Source organism: Manihot esculenta, chromosome 11 (assembly GCF_001659605.2).
Source record: "Manihot esculenta cultivar AM560-2 chromosome 11, M.esculenta_v8, whole genome shotgun sequence".
Lineage (NCBI taxonomy): Eukaryota > Viridiplantae > Streptophyta > Magnoliopsida > Malpighiales > Euphorbiaceae > Manihot > Manihot esculenta.
The window spans coordinates 28,985,198-28,998,714 of NC_035171.2; the positions used below are offsets into that span (position 1 = coordinate 28,985,198).

At 31.9% G+C, this 13,517-nt stretch overlaps 2 protein-coding genes across 6 annotated transcripts; both read left to right on the forward strand.

Moving 5' to 3' along the window:
• The first annotated feature begins 355 nt into the window (after positions 1–355).
• LOC110626125 (protein NLP9) lies at positions 356–6,829 on the forward strand. Of its 5 annotated transcripts, none has more exons than XM_021771879.2 (8): positions 356–647; positions 770–798; positions 907–958; positions 1,074–2,322; positions 3,711–3,755; positions 3,891–4,649; positions 4,807–4,930; positions 5,211–6,829. In XM_021771879.2, the coding sequence occupies exons 4-8, from the start codon at positions 1,387–1,389 to the stop codon at positions 6,287–6,289; spliced, it is 2,943 nt and encodes a 980-aa protein (XP_021627571.1). In that variant the 5' UTR covers positions 356–647; positions 770–798; positions 907–958; positions 1,074–1,386; the 3' UTR covers positions 6,290–6,829. The 5 variants fall into 5 exon arrangements, with proteins under 5 accessions (XP_021627571.1, XP_043817701.1, XP_021627573.1 ...); XM_043961766.1 differs by having other exon boundaries at positions 1,088–2,322; XM_021771881.2 differs by having other exon boundaries at positions 356–798; positions 1,088–2,322.
• A 1,366-nt stretch (positions 6,830–8,195) lies between these two features.
• Positions 8,196–10,193, forward strand: LOC110625688 (peroxisomal membrane protein 13). The gene is made up of 5 exons (XM_021771323.2): positions 8,196–8,205; positions 8,453–8,686; positions 9,093–9,379; positions 9,716–9,808; positions 10,050–10,193. Exons 1-5 carry the CDS (start codon positions 8,196–8,198, stop codon positions 10,191–10,193), a joined length of 768 nt encoding a protein of 255 aa, XP_021627015.1.
• Positions 10,194–13,517: the final 3,324 nt, after the last annotated feature.

Sequence of the window (13,517 nt, forward strand, 5' to 3'; positions counted from 1 at the left end):
TAATTATTATTAAATTAAAAATATCTCACACGACTTTTTTTAATTTATTAATTTAAATATTAAAATGTCTTTAATTAGCTTCAATCAACACATTAATTTATAAATATCAAAATTAATTATTTTTAATTTATAAACGGAAATTATAAGTATATAAAATATTATAAATTAATTAATTTTAGAATTGATAAATTAATTTAACCAGATTATAATTTATCGGACTATATCAAACAAGGCACTTAAATATATATTAAGACAAAATATTATTAAAAAATAACCCTTAAAAAGGTTACTAATAAATAAATAAAATAAACAAATTCAAAATGCAAAATCCAAAAAAACTTTTTGTATAGCCAAATGCTAATATGCTCAAAATTTAGCTTGTGGATCCAAAATTAAGATTCATTTCTAGTGCGCAGCCACAGCTCCTCCCCAGTGAGAGAAGCGCACCACCGTCCACCGCCACCACCGCTTCTCCACCTCTCCACCTTTCCATTTTTAGTAACTCCACCGTCTCTCGAACTTCCCCTCCCTCTTACCCTTTTTAGTAACTTCCACGCCCTCTAAAATTTCCGCTTTCTTGCTCTAGATTTTATTGGCCATACAGAATCCCTATCCTATCTGACTTTTGAGGAGATTAAGATATTTAGGTCGGTGTTTCTTATGTTTTAGAGTTAGGGTTGTCGATTGGGGATTTCTGTATTTGGCCTCTCTGCCAAAATGGGTTCATATTAACTGAATTGGAATAATCAATTGTTTTTTTTTGTGACAGTTCTAATTGCCCATATATAGTACGTGCCGGTAATAGATATTGACACGTGTAAATTTGTGTGTGTTGGTAGCTTTTGTGCATAACTTGACAAATTGGATGGGTTGTGGTTGATTGAAATCTGTGGACTTATGTTGCAGTGATTTGTGCCAGCTTTGGGGACTGCATAATTCTGGGCTTCATCGAGTTGAGGTAAGTTTTTGAGATTTGTGTTGCTATTTATAGAATGGTAACTTGTTATGGACTGTAAATCTGATTTCTGTGGTGAATGGGTATTGACGTATGTGTTTTTTAATATTTTTCCTAGTGTGCTATATATAGGATTGAAGAGAAGTTAGATTTTGATCTGTGGGTAGTGTTGGCACTGCGATTTTTCATAAGGGAAGTTTGGGGCCTTTGGTGAAATTTGAGTTGTTTGTGCTTATTATAAGGTAAGAAAGGGGAATACTTTGATAGGGCGGATAAAGTTGGAGCACTGAAAGTGAAACTTCTATGGATTTGAGAAAAAAATTAAGGGTCTTTGTAACCAAATGAGAGAAGATATGAGGGGAGAATTTCTGTGGATGGTTCTCTGACGACTTCTTACGCAGTGGGGAGAGTTGTTGGTTAGATAAACTAAAATGGAAAACTTATTCTCATTGAAAGAGAAGGGAAAGGGTTATTGGACTTCGCCAAGAGCACAGGCAGATGGCATGGCTCCTTCAGACGGTGGTGCAAAGAATTCAATTTCAGAGGACATATTCAACTCTTTTTCAGAGTTCATGAATTTTGATACATATGCTGGTTGGTGCACCAGCCCATCAGCAACAGACCAGATGTTTGCCTCATACGGGTCATCGTCTTTCCAGTCAACACCCTATTCAACTTTTGATGCATTAAGTTTTGCAGAACAGAGTTGTCTGACCTCTCTTGTTGGTGGAAATGCATTAAATGCTGCTGGGACGTCTTACAGTTCTGGAGACAAAATGGCAGTTCAGCAAGTGAATGTTTATGCATCAGATTTGATGGATGCTGATGATTTATGTGCAAAAGAGAGGACTGGTGCTCAGCGACAAATTGAGGAAATGGCTAATTGTATGATTTCTAGACCTGTTGGGTTCTCACTTGATGAAAAGATGTTAAGGGCATTATCCTTGTTGAGAGAATCTGCTGATGGTGGCATTTTGGCTCAAGTCTGGGTTCCAATGAGGCGTGGAGATCAATATATCTTGACCACCTTTGAGCAACCATACTTGCTTGACCAGTCTCTGGCAGGGTATCGTGAAGTTTCAAGAACATATACATTCTCTGCAGAAGTGACGCCTGATCTTCCCCTAGGGCTTCCTGGTCGTGTGTTCATCTCTAGAGTTCCAGAGTGGACTTCAAGTGTAGTTTATTATAGCATTGCTGAGTATTTGCGTGGACAGCATGCACGCAACCATAAGGTCCAAGGATCCATTGCATTGCCAATCTTTGAACCTCCTGATAATGTCTGTTGTGCTGTGCTGGAACTTGTCACAGTTAAGGAGAAACCAAATTTTGATTCAGAAATGGAAAATGTTCGCCTTGCACTTCAGGTTGGTTTTATTTCTCCGTGTGTTTTACTGTAGATGAGTTTCTTCATTCCTGCCTTGTCCCTCTTTATTATATAAGTTGCCTACCAACACTTATTCATTTCAAAATGTATATTAATTAAATTAAAGGAGAAAAAGTGGAAACATTACATAGTTCTCAGTTCTTAAACAGTTGCACTATGGAGTGGCCTAGAGGAGTTTCTAAATATACACGAAACTATAGACAAGTTTTTGTTATTTTCAAAATGACTCCATGAAGTGGCTTCACCTTGTTTCCAGTTCTCATAATATCTTTCTGGTATTAGTTGGTAGAGATGTACAGTCGAGAGATTTTTTTAGCTTTTAGACACACGAAGGACGAGACAATAAAGGTGGGCTTTACTTGTGCCCGACAAGAAGTAAGAACTAACTAGAACCAAGTAAGGCGCATTAGTTTAAAAAATATATAATTTGTCACCACGCATGGATATAAGAATGAGAGAGAAGGGGGGAGTTAACCTCGTGTTAGGGAACTTAAAAATCTATTAATAAGGGAAGGGAGGGGAAATATGTTTTTGTTTGAATGAAGGAGATGAGAAGGTAACATACTCATGTTCAACATAGAGTAGCAAATGCCTCGGTATGGAAGTGTGATAAGTTAGTAGGGGAGTACGAAGTAATTGGGGGTGGGGGGGGGGGAACCTAATATGATGTTAATAAAGTGTTATCAAAGGGTTTACGAGTTCTGATATTAATGCAAACTTGGTGATTAGTAGAGCTGAATGTCGAAAAAGGATCCACATAGTCTATCCCATATAGTTTGAAGGTTTAGTTGTTGAAAGGAAGTGTAATGTAAATAAAGGGAAGAGTAAATTTGGACTATTATTGAAACAATGGGGGTAATAAAATTCTCCAGGAGTTTTTTTACATCCCAATTCGGGGTGTAATCAATTTCAACTCCTAGAAGGGGAATGAGGAGGAATAACACCCTCCCTTCCCTTCCCCCTCTTAAAAAAATAAATAAATGAAAAAATTTGCGACAAACAAGACAGATTTCACCTCCATTCTCTTCCCTTTCCGTCCAAGTACCTATTCACTACCAGCCTTGCATTCTGTAAACTAACAAGCAGACCAGTTGTATACAACAAAGATATATTCTTAATTTATCAAGTGTATGATATCTCTATGCCTTATTGGGACATCCATTGCGAACTCTGGAAATTGTGCTGAATATTTTGGATTATTTCACTCCATTTGTTTTTGTCTGAAGTCTGAACTTGTTGCAAACATTTCAAATTCATATGCATTGAATTAAGGCTTGGCATTCCCTGCTATTTGTTTTGAAAATTAATGTGCAAATATGTGAGCGTGATGGTTTCAGATGGCATTATAAGTTGCCTTGAACTTTGCAGGCTGTAAATTTAAGAAGCACAGCACCTCCTCAACTTCTTCCTCAGGTATGTATCAGTACCTTGCGATTTTTTTTCCCTGATCTATGCATATCAAAATGAAATAAGAAAAGGAAAATTTGAAAAAATGAGATGGTTTTAGTTGTGCATGCTACATCATATAAGGGAAATTTTATTTTTCAGAGCCTCTCAAGGAATCAAAGAGCTGCCTTAGCTGAAATAACTGATGTTTTACGAGCTGTATGTCATGCACATAGCTTGCCACTAGCTCTAACATGGATTCCTTGCCATTACATGGAGGAAGCGTTTGATGAAGTAATGAAAGTACGTGTAAGGGAAGGTAATTCAAGGTCTTCTGGGAAATTTGTACTATGCATTGAGCGCACAGCTTGTTATGTGAATGATAGAGAGATGCAAGGTTTTGTGCATGCATGTTCAGAACATTATATTGAGGAAGGACAGGGTATAGCTGGAAAAGCTCTTCAATCAAATCATCCTTTCTTCTTCTCTGATGTTAAGGCATATGATATAACCAAATATCCACTTGTCCATCATGCACGCAAGTATGGCCTGAATGCTGCAGTTGCAATCAGGCTAAGAAGCACATACACTGGTGACGACGATTACATTTTAGAGTTCTTTCTTCCTGTCAATATGAAGGGGAGTTCCGAACAGCAACTTTTGTTGAACAACCTCTCTGGTACCATGCAGAGAATCTGTAAGAGTTTGAGAACAGTTTCAGATGCTGAGTTAAAGGGGGGAGAAGGTTCTGCAGTTGATTTTCAGAAGGGAGCAATATCCAGCTTCCCACCATTGTCGGTTTCTATAACTAGCTCTCAAACCACATCATCTGAAGCTGTCTTAAATTTGACTGACAAAGTACCTCTTGATGCATCTAGTTCCAAATATGATGCAATGAAATCAGATGGTCCTCATGAACAGGTAACTTAAACTAATCAATGCTTCTATCATTTGTGGTTGATTACTTTTAGTCTCCTAAAGATTGATGAGATGCTTTTAAAGAACACATGTTTATAATTTTGTGCATAACAAGATTTTTTCACACTTGCAACTATCTGATGGAGTTCTTTTTTACTAGAGCTTCAATGCATCAAGAAGACAGCCGGAGAAGAAGAGGAGTACAGCAGAGAAAAATGTGAGCTTAGGCGTCCTTCAGCAGTACTTTTCTGGGAGTCTCAAGGATGCTGCCAAAAGCATTGGTGGTGAGCTACTGAGCTTCATATCACCTGTTCCCTGTTGACATTGAATATGGAAACAACTGCAGATATCCTCATAGTTTTAGATAAACATTGATATTTCATGTAAAATCATTTGCTAACTATCTTCCTGGAATTGGTGGAGGTTAATGTGTCAAACCAGAGTTGTGTGACAGTAATGACCTTAAGTACTACTATTTTTAGGCTCTCTTTTGAAATAGTAGTTTTACTGATTTATTTAGAAGTATCTGTAATTTGACTTCTGAATTTCTTGTCTTTTCATTAGTTTGCCCAACAACACTGAAAAGGATATGCCGACAACATGGGATCTCTAGATGGCCATCCCGCAAGATAAATAAAGTGAATCGCTCATTGAAGAAGATACAGACTGTGCTTGACTCTGTTCAGGGAGTGGAAGGAGGACTAAAATTTGACCCTACCACTGGAGGATTTGTTGCAGCAGGTTCCATTGTCCAAGAATTTGATTCTCAAAGGATCTTTCTATCTCCTGACAAAAACCTTCCTGCTAGAAATTCCCAATCTGCTACTGAAGAAGCAGTTTCTGTACCTTCAGTTCCTTGTATTGATGGCAGTAATTCTGCAGTTAAAGTTGAAGAGGATGAGTTCTGTATGGACACATGTGGGGAAGTGCTAATGAAATCTAGCATTCCTGTGATTGATTGTAGTGAAGATTCCAAGTCGATAGCAACAGATGCTGAAATATGTCAAAAGGGTAGGCTTGGCTGTGGACCTTGGGCTGCTATGGATAATGCCTCTGCATTTGCAAAAGGAACGAAAGGTAGTCTTAACTCTGGAAGCGCGAAAGTAGACAATTCAGACACCCACTTTGTGTCTAGAAGCTCATGCTCCTTGGGTGCTGCTGAGGTGTTGGATACCAAAGAGGAGGGTGATGATGTAATGGTTGAACATAACCAGCCTACTTGTTCAAGCATGACCGAGTCTTCAAATGGTTCCGGTTCAATGATTCATGGCAGTGCATCAAGCTCTCCAAGCTTTGAGGAGAAGCATTTAAAAGTCAAATGTGATGATGGTGGATCAAAAATTAGTGTAAAAGCCACCTATAGAGAAGATACAGTTAGATTCAAATTTGAGCCTTCTGCAGGGTGTTTCCAATTGTATGAAGAAGTTGCAAAAAGGTTCAAATTGCAAAATGGAACGTTCCAGCTCAAGTATCTTGATGATGAAGAAGAGTGGGTGATGCTGGTGACTGACTCCGACTTGCAGGAGTGCATTGAGATACTGGATTATGTTGGAAAACGAAGTGTGAAGTTCCTTGTTCGTGATTCAGTTTTTACTATGGGCAGCTCAGGAAGCAGCAATTGCTTTTTGGGAGGAAGCTCCTAGCAATTGACGTGATGGCTCAACATAAAATCTAGCTGAAGCAGTAGCAATTGCTGTCTTTTGAGTGCTCATTCTGTTTCCCTAAGTATGCATGATTGTGGTTTCTACTAGAAGTTGATATTATAGTATGAAGGTTAAAAGAAGAATTGTAAAATGGCGAAATACCTTCCAAAATTTTACAGAACCAATCAAAGGAGAAGCCACCTTTGCTTATGGGGGAGAATTTACAATTGAAAGTTCGAAACAGTGAGAATGAATGAGCCCCAACTGCAGGAGATTCTTTCTCTGATCGGTGATTAGGATTTGCAGGGATGGAGGAAAAGAGAGGAAGAAGAGCAGATTCAGAAGCTCCATGGCTGATTAGATGTTAAATATATAGGTCTGTACATGCTAGTTGTAGCAAAAAAATATGCTTGTAGCTGTAGAAATTATGGAAGCACTGTATTATATTTCTATGTTGTGCAGTGCCTTAAACCTAGTCTGTGCAGTAATCTACATGTTAATTTGAGAAAATAGAAAATAAGTTTTTTTTTTTACCTGCAATGGAAATTGCAATGCGTGGCTGCACAAGGCAGCATGAAAATAAGTTTTTGAGAGTTTCTCACTTGGTCATGGTTTTTATGGCAGAAATAAATGCTTCTGTTTCCTGAAGTGAAAACTTAAATGCTCTAAGCAAAACAGAAGGAATTTAAAGTGGGACCAACCACCAATAAATAAAATAAAATTTTGCCATTAAACGGTTTTTGGACAGGTGGTATGAGTTATCAAGGGGAAAATTACTGTTAGATTACTGGATTTTTAAGTAATTCACTAGTTTATTGTTGTTATTTTAAAATTATTTAATTAAAATGTTTGTATATTCTGTCAAAATTTTTTATTGTTTCTATTAAATAAATCATAGCATAAAAGACTAAATTTCTCTCCCAATTATAGGAGTGGCTAAAAATAATAAATTTTATTCTTTATTTAAATTTATTTTTAAATTATCATTAAAAGTCTAAATAAAATTATCATCAGAAAGAGTTTAATAGTGTAACTCAAGCTCTTTTTAATCTATTTAACATTTTAATAATAGTTTAAGAAAAATTTTGAATTGAAATATAAAATTTAATATTTTTTACTTTATTACATAATTAAAAGGTAAATTTAATTTTTTTTCTAATAATTTTGAATATTTATATTGTTTAGACTTTTTAAATTTAACTATATATATATTATTTAGTATATGTAATTTTAAATATTTAAATTAGTAGTCTTTTAGATTAAAACTCAAATAAACTGATTGAATGTGTTTTCAAAAAAGAGTTAAAAGTTTGATTTTGTAAAATAAATTACATTTTAATTTAGTAATTTTAAAATAAAAATAAAAAATAAAATGTTTGCTTGTAATTCTCTCTATTTAATATTTTTATAATTTAAAGAGAAAATTATTTAGTTTCTTGATATGAGAAACTCACTGGTTTAATTGTTCAATATTAAAATATATATTAAAATATTTTTAATATTTTAAGTTTACTAATTAATTTTTTTATTAATTTTGCTATTAAATATTTTATGAAAAATTTTTAGTTGATCTCTTATATTTTTTAAAAAATTTATTAATCAGTCACTTTGTGTTATGAATATTTTAGTTTTTTTTTATAATGGTTAACTACTAAAATTATCAAAAAAAAATTAATTAATAAACTTTTAAAATATTATGAATATTTTAATATATTTTTTAAAATTGGAAGATCAATTAGTATTTTTTTTTGATACTAAATAATAATTTTTTCTAATTTAAATTAAAGAATTACAAATTGTTGTTTCAGGTAGAAGAAAATAATTAAAAGAAGACTAAATTAAGGAGGCAAAAGAGAGAAGGTTGGTTTTATTAATAGCATTCAAATGTGGTTTATTTTCAATTTCAATGGCAACAGGTTCTTCTCTTTTTCTAATTTCCTTCTTCCTTTTTATATCATCATATCAATTTTTTTTTATTTCTTTGATTATTTATTTATTTATTTTATTTTATTTGGATTTCGTTTCCTGGGTATTTTTCAAACCCAGATTCCTTTGATCTCATTTTCAGATTGTTGATGATTTTGTTAATAGAACTGCCAAATTTTCAAAACCCATTTTTTCTTTCTGTTAGTTAATGTAAATAATATTATTCCAACGTTGCAGCTAATAATCCTCCGCCAAAGCCTTGGGAGAAAGGCGGTGGTTCTTCTGGTTGGACACCGTTTAGACCTCCATCATATGGCAGCACAAGTGATGTAGTGGAGGCTTCAGGAACTGGAAAACCTGGAGAAATTTTTTCAAGTTCAGACATTAATGCCTCAATCAACAGAAATGCCATTGGAAGGCATGTTCCTCCAACTCCATGGGAGAATAACTATGGCCCAACCAACTTTGGAGGTAAATAAATGGCTAAAACGTTAAATTTAACCCTAGAATTGTTAAATTTTATTTTTTATTTAAATTTATCTTTAAATTATTATTTAAACGCCAAATAAAATTATCAGTTACGAGAATTTAAAACTAATAGTTGTGCTTTCAATTAATTTAATTTTATTTAACTTTCGAATAATAATTAGTAATAAATTTAAACTCAAATATAAATTTTGACTATTTTACTCCTACATATTGATTGTTAATGAAATTTACTGTTTAGTCTTTACGGTATAGAAAACTCATCGGTAGATAATTTGATTTTGAAAAATATATTAAATCGATGGATTAATTAATAAATTTTTTTAGATTAGAAGGATCAAATAGTAACTTTTCTTTACCTTTTCAATTTTTTTTTTTGGTCATAATCCAGGTTGTAGTTCCAATCTGACCTGTAACTCTGGCTATGGATTTGGTGTGTATGATGCATATGGTGGGCATGGAGGAATGTATGGTGGAGGGATGTATGGCAACAACATGTATAGAGGAGGCTATGGTGGATTTCATGGGTCTGGAATGTATGGTGGTGGGATCCATAATGGTGGTTTTGGAGGTCCAATGGGTAGCTATGGAATGGGTCCATATGGAGCTCCAGATCCTCATAATCCTTATGGTGCACCTTCTTCTCCACCAGGTTTTTGGATTTCACTTCTTCGGATGGTAAGACAGTTTTTTTTTCTTCTCTTCTTCTGGTATAATAATGGCTGCTAGAGTTTCTTACTATTAACCATTTTAATATATTTTTTAAAATTGATAAATCAACCATTGAGTTTTTCCATATCATAAAAATTAAGTTGGAATTTTTTCTTAAAATTTTAATTTGTTAGTTCCATACTTTGAACTTGAACACAACAAAGGTATTGTTGATGGGTGGTCAAATTTGACTTCAATCCAAAAATTAGGTTTTGAAATTTGATTCTTAATTTGAGAATTATGGCATTGAATATGAAAGATGTTTGATAAATGATGTTTTGGCCATTTTGTTGTTGATGACAGATGCAGGGTGTGGTGAACTGTTTTGGTCGCGTAGCAATTCTCATAGACCAAAATACACAAGCCCTTCACATGTTCATGTCTGCTCTTCTTCAGGTCTACTCCTTTTTGTCTTCATTACTTCAATCTTGTTTTGTATTGGATTAGTAATCGGCAACGCAACTTTCCTCTTGTTTTTTTGTCTATATGCTCTCGAGAAAAATTATTAAATATTACATCTTGGCAAACACATAAATATTAATTAAAAAATATTTAAAATTTTTCTCTTTCATTTCTATTTGAATTCTCATATCTTAATTGGTAACTAAATTTGGTTGTTTAATTATTTTTATTGCAGCTTTTTGATCGGTCAGGTATGTTGTATGGAGAGTTAGCCAGATTTGTGCTCAAGTTGCTGGGAATTAGAACAAATCCCAGAAAGGTTCAACCGGATGGACTCCCTATCCCACCACAAAATCAATACAAACCTTCTATAGATTAAAGGCAGCTTCTAGTGCCTCTTGGGCAGTGTTTGAGAGAATCACATAATGCTGCCAATATCTTTTAGTGTGCTTGTGCAGTAAATCTAAGACTCGGTAACAAATTTGAAAATAGTATTTAATATTTTGATTTATTAGTTATTTGATATAAGAGGATTCATTAGTTGGTTCATTTATTTTAAAAAATATATTAAAATATCTCTTACGTCTAAATCATCTACTAATTATCTTTTTTATTTAACGGTTAAATATTACAGAAAAATCTAAAATATCTCGAGAGATTAATTAGTATATTTTTATCGATTGTAGCTTAATGAGATGCAAAAATCACAATTGTGATATCTTTTACTTCTTCATCTAATATTATAATTATTTTTCATATCTTAGACTTGTATTCAATCACACAAGCACCTTCACCGCTTCACCTCATAGCTCATACTTTGTGCTTAGACCTCATGAAACCATGGTTCTGAAGTCACATTGTGCTTCAAACAACATTGGATTCAGCAACTGAATGGGTTGCAGCTTTACAATACCAGGCACAATGAACAGCCTTTTGAATTTAGTGCCAGCACCATAGATTCTAACTTTGTGCACATCTACCATGTATGGAACAAAAATTCAACAACAATCTTCGTGTACTTAACGAGATTGCTCATGAAACTATGGCAGGTACCTATAATGGATCCAGAAACAATAGGAAACAAACTTATGAGAAGAGTTCCTTTTGGAGATATAAATTCTTTAAACATGCCATAAGAACATGGGTTGTTATGGTATTAATTATGTTCTCTTACAATGTGTGAGAAAATGAAAGTGACAACCTTCTTACGACACATGAATAGTAGGAATTACAAATATGAAACTTGCTCAAAATTATTTATGGCTTCAAATACATGCAAAAAAAAAGTGTAAGTATAAAATCTTAATTATCGGTGACATGGTTATTTATAGATATTTTAAAATTAACTATTTTATTAGGTTTTATATTTATTAAACGGAAGATATATATCCGATATGGATATATGGTCGTTGGTGGATTATATAAAATATATAGATTATATGTAATATATATGTTTAATAAAAATATATTAGATTAGAAGTTATTGAATTTTATGATTAATTAATTAAATTTTATGATTAATTAAATATATTAGATTTAAATCAAATGTTATTAAGCTTAACTGAATTAGAATTTAATATATTAAATATATTAGATTAATTAAATATATTAGAATTTAATAAAATTAGAGAAATCAAAGCCAAAAAAACTAAAAATCAATTTTGAATTGAGCCGAACTGAATCAGTTCGGTTTGATTTGATTCATGACTTATTCTGTTTAATTTGGTTTTTAAATTTAATAAGTTCAATTAAATCAATTTTGACTGATTTGATTTGATATCAAACCAAACCGATCATACTTTTGATTTTGACAAAATTAAAATAGAGCGACTAAATTATTTGTGAAATATTTTATTGTTATTATATAAAATCATATTTATATTTTATATAACTTATGAGTTGTGACATAAGTTATTGTTATATGTCCTTCTTAACTTGAAAATAGAAGTGTAAATAAATTAAATTATTTATGAGTTATTTAAAATTTAATTCGATGTTGTCGTTGTCCATATCGATTTCAATTTTTAAATTTATAATAATTTAATAAAAATTAAAATTGAATTCAAATTTATAATAATTTAATAAACAATTTATAATAATTTAATAAACAAATTAATTTAAATTCAGTATTATTTAAATCGTTAAAACTTTTTAGTTAACATAGCTAACTCATGTTCGCCGGCTAAACTGATTTGTAAAATTCATAAATAAATTTAATAATAATCTTGTTTATAAATTCATTAAATATGAATATTATAGAAATATATATTTATAAAATTATAATTATTGGTAATTTTATTTTAAATTTATAACAAAAAATAAATTAATGCTATCGAAGAAATTTAATATATATTATAAAAATATATTTTTAATATAAAATAATAAATAATATTAATAAATATTAAATAGTATTTCTTTAAAAATTAAATAAATTTATAAATAATCTTTAATAAAAAAGTTATAAATATTTTAAATTTAATATTTATTTGTATTATTTATATTTTTCACTTTTAAAAAATTAAATAATATTAAATTGTATAATCATGTATATTGTTATAGATGTATCTATCGATGTAATTATATTATTAATTTAAAATTTTTTTATATGTTCTCTTTACATCTTAAAAAAACATATCTCTGTTAAGCGTTTCTCAATCGGTTATGGTTATTATTACTATTTTCATATATACTTATATGTATTTTTATGATTATTTTTATATTAAAAATTGTTTGTTTAATTTTATAAATTAAAATTTTTTATATAATTTAAATATAAATTAATCCAATAAATTTGAATAATATATATATATATATATATATATATATATATATATATAATTTAAGTTGATTATATTTATATTAATATATTTATTTTATATATTATTTTTTATAATATAAAATAATTTAATATAAACCATATATTTAAATTAAAACCCAATAATTAAATAATAATATATTAATATTCGATGATAATATTTTAATAAATTTAATATAAGTATATGTATTGATACTATCAATAAAAACTCAAAATAAAAAAAATTAATTTTATTTTTATTCAATTCAATATCTAAATATACTAGTATATATACTTCAATTTGATAACTTCCAGATCTTTCCTAGTCCAGGAATAAGGTCGGATCCAAAAGAAGGCCACAAGTCCAAAGCCCATTAGATCATATGCTCGAAAGACGGCTCGACTTCACGAGCCTGGGCCAGCGGCCCAGGGCAATCCGGATCAGATACGAGCACAAGTTCAATAGGGGAGTAGGCCCAATCACTCACCAACCCTGTTCGCATGCGTGCCAGGGTGAATTAAATGGCCGCCTGCGTGGAGAAGAGGCCTGACACGTCCGTACGTACGGGCCTGAAGGACACAAACTGGTAGCACTATAGACGTGGGGGGATCGCTTCTTGAGGGGGCTCTCCTCTTCTTCTTCCTTCTCCTTCCTGGACTCCATTTTTATTTTCTCTCTGCAACTCTTGCCTAAATATACTACTCTAGTTCATAGAATCTGACTTAAACGTCGGAGGATCTCCACCGGGGCATCCCTGGTAGACCCCTGACCGTTTTTCCTTATTTTGCAGGTCGTTTCATCAAACAGAATATTGAGAGACCCATTTGATGGACCCATATAATGGATCAAGAAAAAAGTCAGATCTATCATGGAGCAGGAAGACAAAAAGATTTATCAAATGGCGCTGT

Excerpts from the sequence above, each read along its gene's own strand:
- LOC110626125 (XM_021771881.2), top strand. The coding sequence starts at position 1,387 with ATGGAAAACTTATTCTCATTGAAAGAGAAGGGAAAGGGTTATTGGACT. Across the intron at positions 2,323-3,710 it reads ATGTTCGCCTTGCACTTCAG|GCTGTAAATTTAAGAAGCAC; the intron begins GTTGGTTTTATT and ends TGAACTTTGCAG. Across the intron at positions 4,650-4,806 it reads CAGATGGTCCTCATGAACAG|AGCTTCAATGCATCAAGAAG; the intron begins GTAACTTAAACT and ends CTTTTTTACTAG.
- LOC110625688 (XM_021771323.2), top strand. Across the intron at positions 8,687-9,092 it reads TGGCCCAACCAACTTTGGAG|GTTGTAGTTCCAATCTGACC; the intron begins GTAAATAAATGG and ends GTCATAATCCAG. Across the intron at positions 9,809-10,049 it reads TCATGTCTGCTCTTCTTCAG|CTTTTTGATCGGTCAGGTAT; the intron begins GTCTACTCCTTT and ends TTTTTATTGCAG.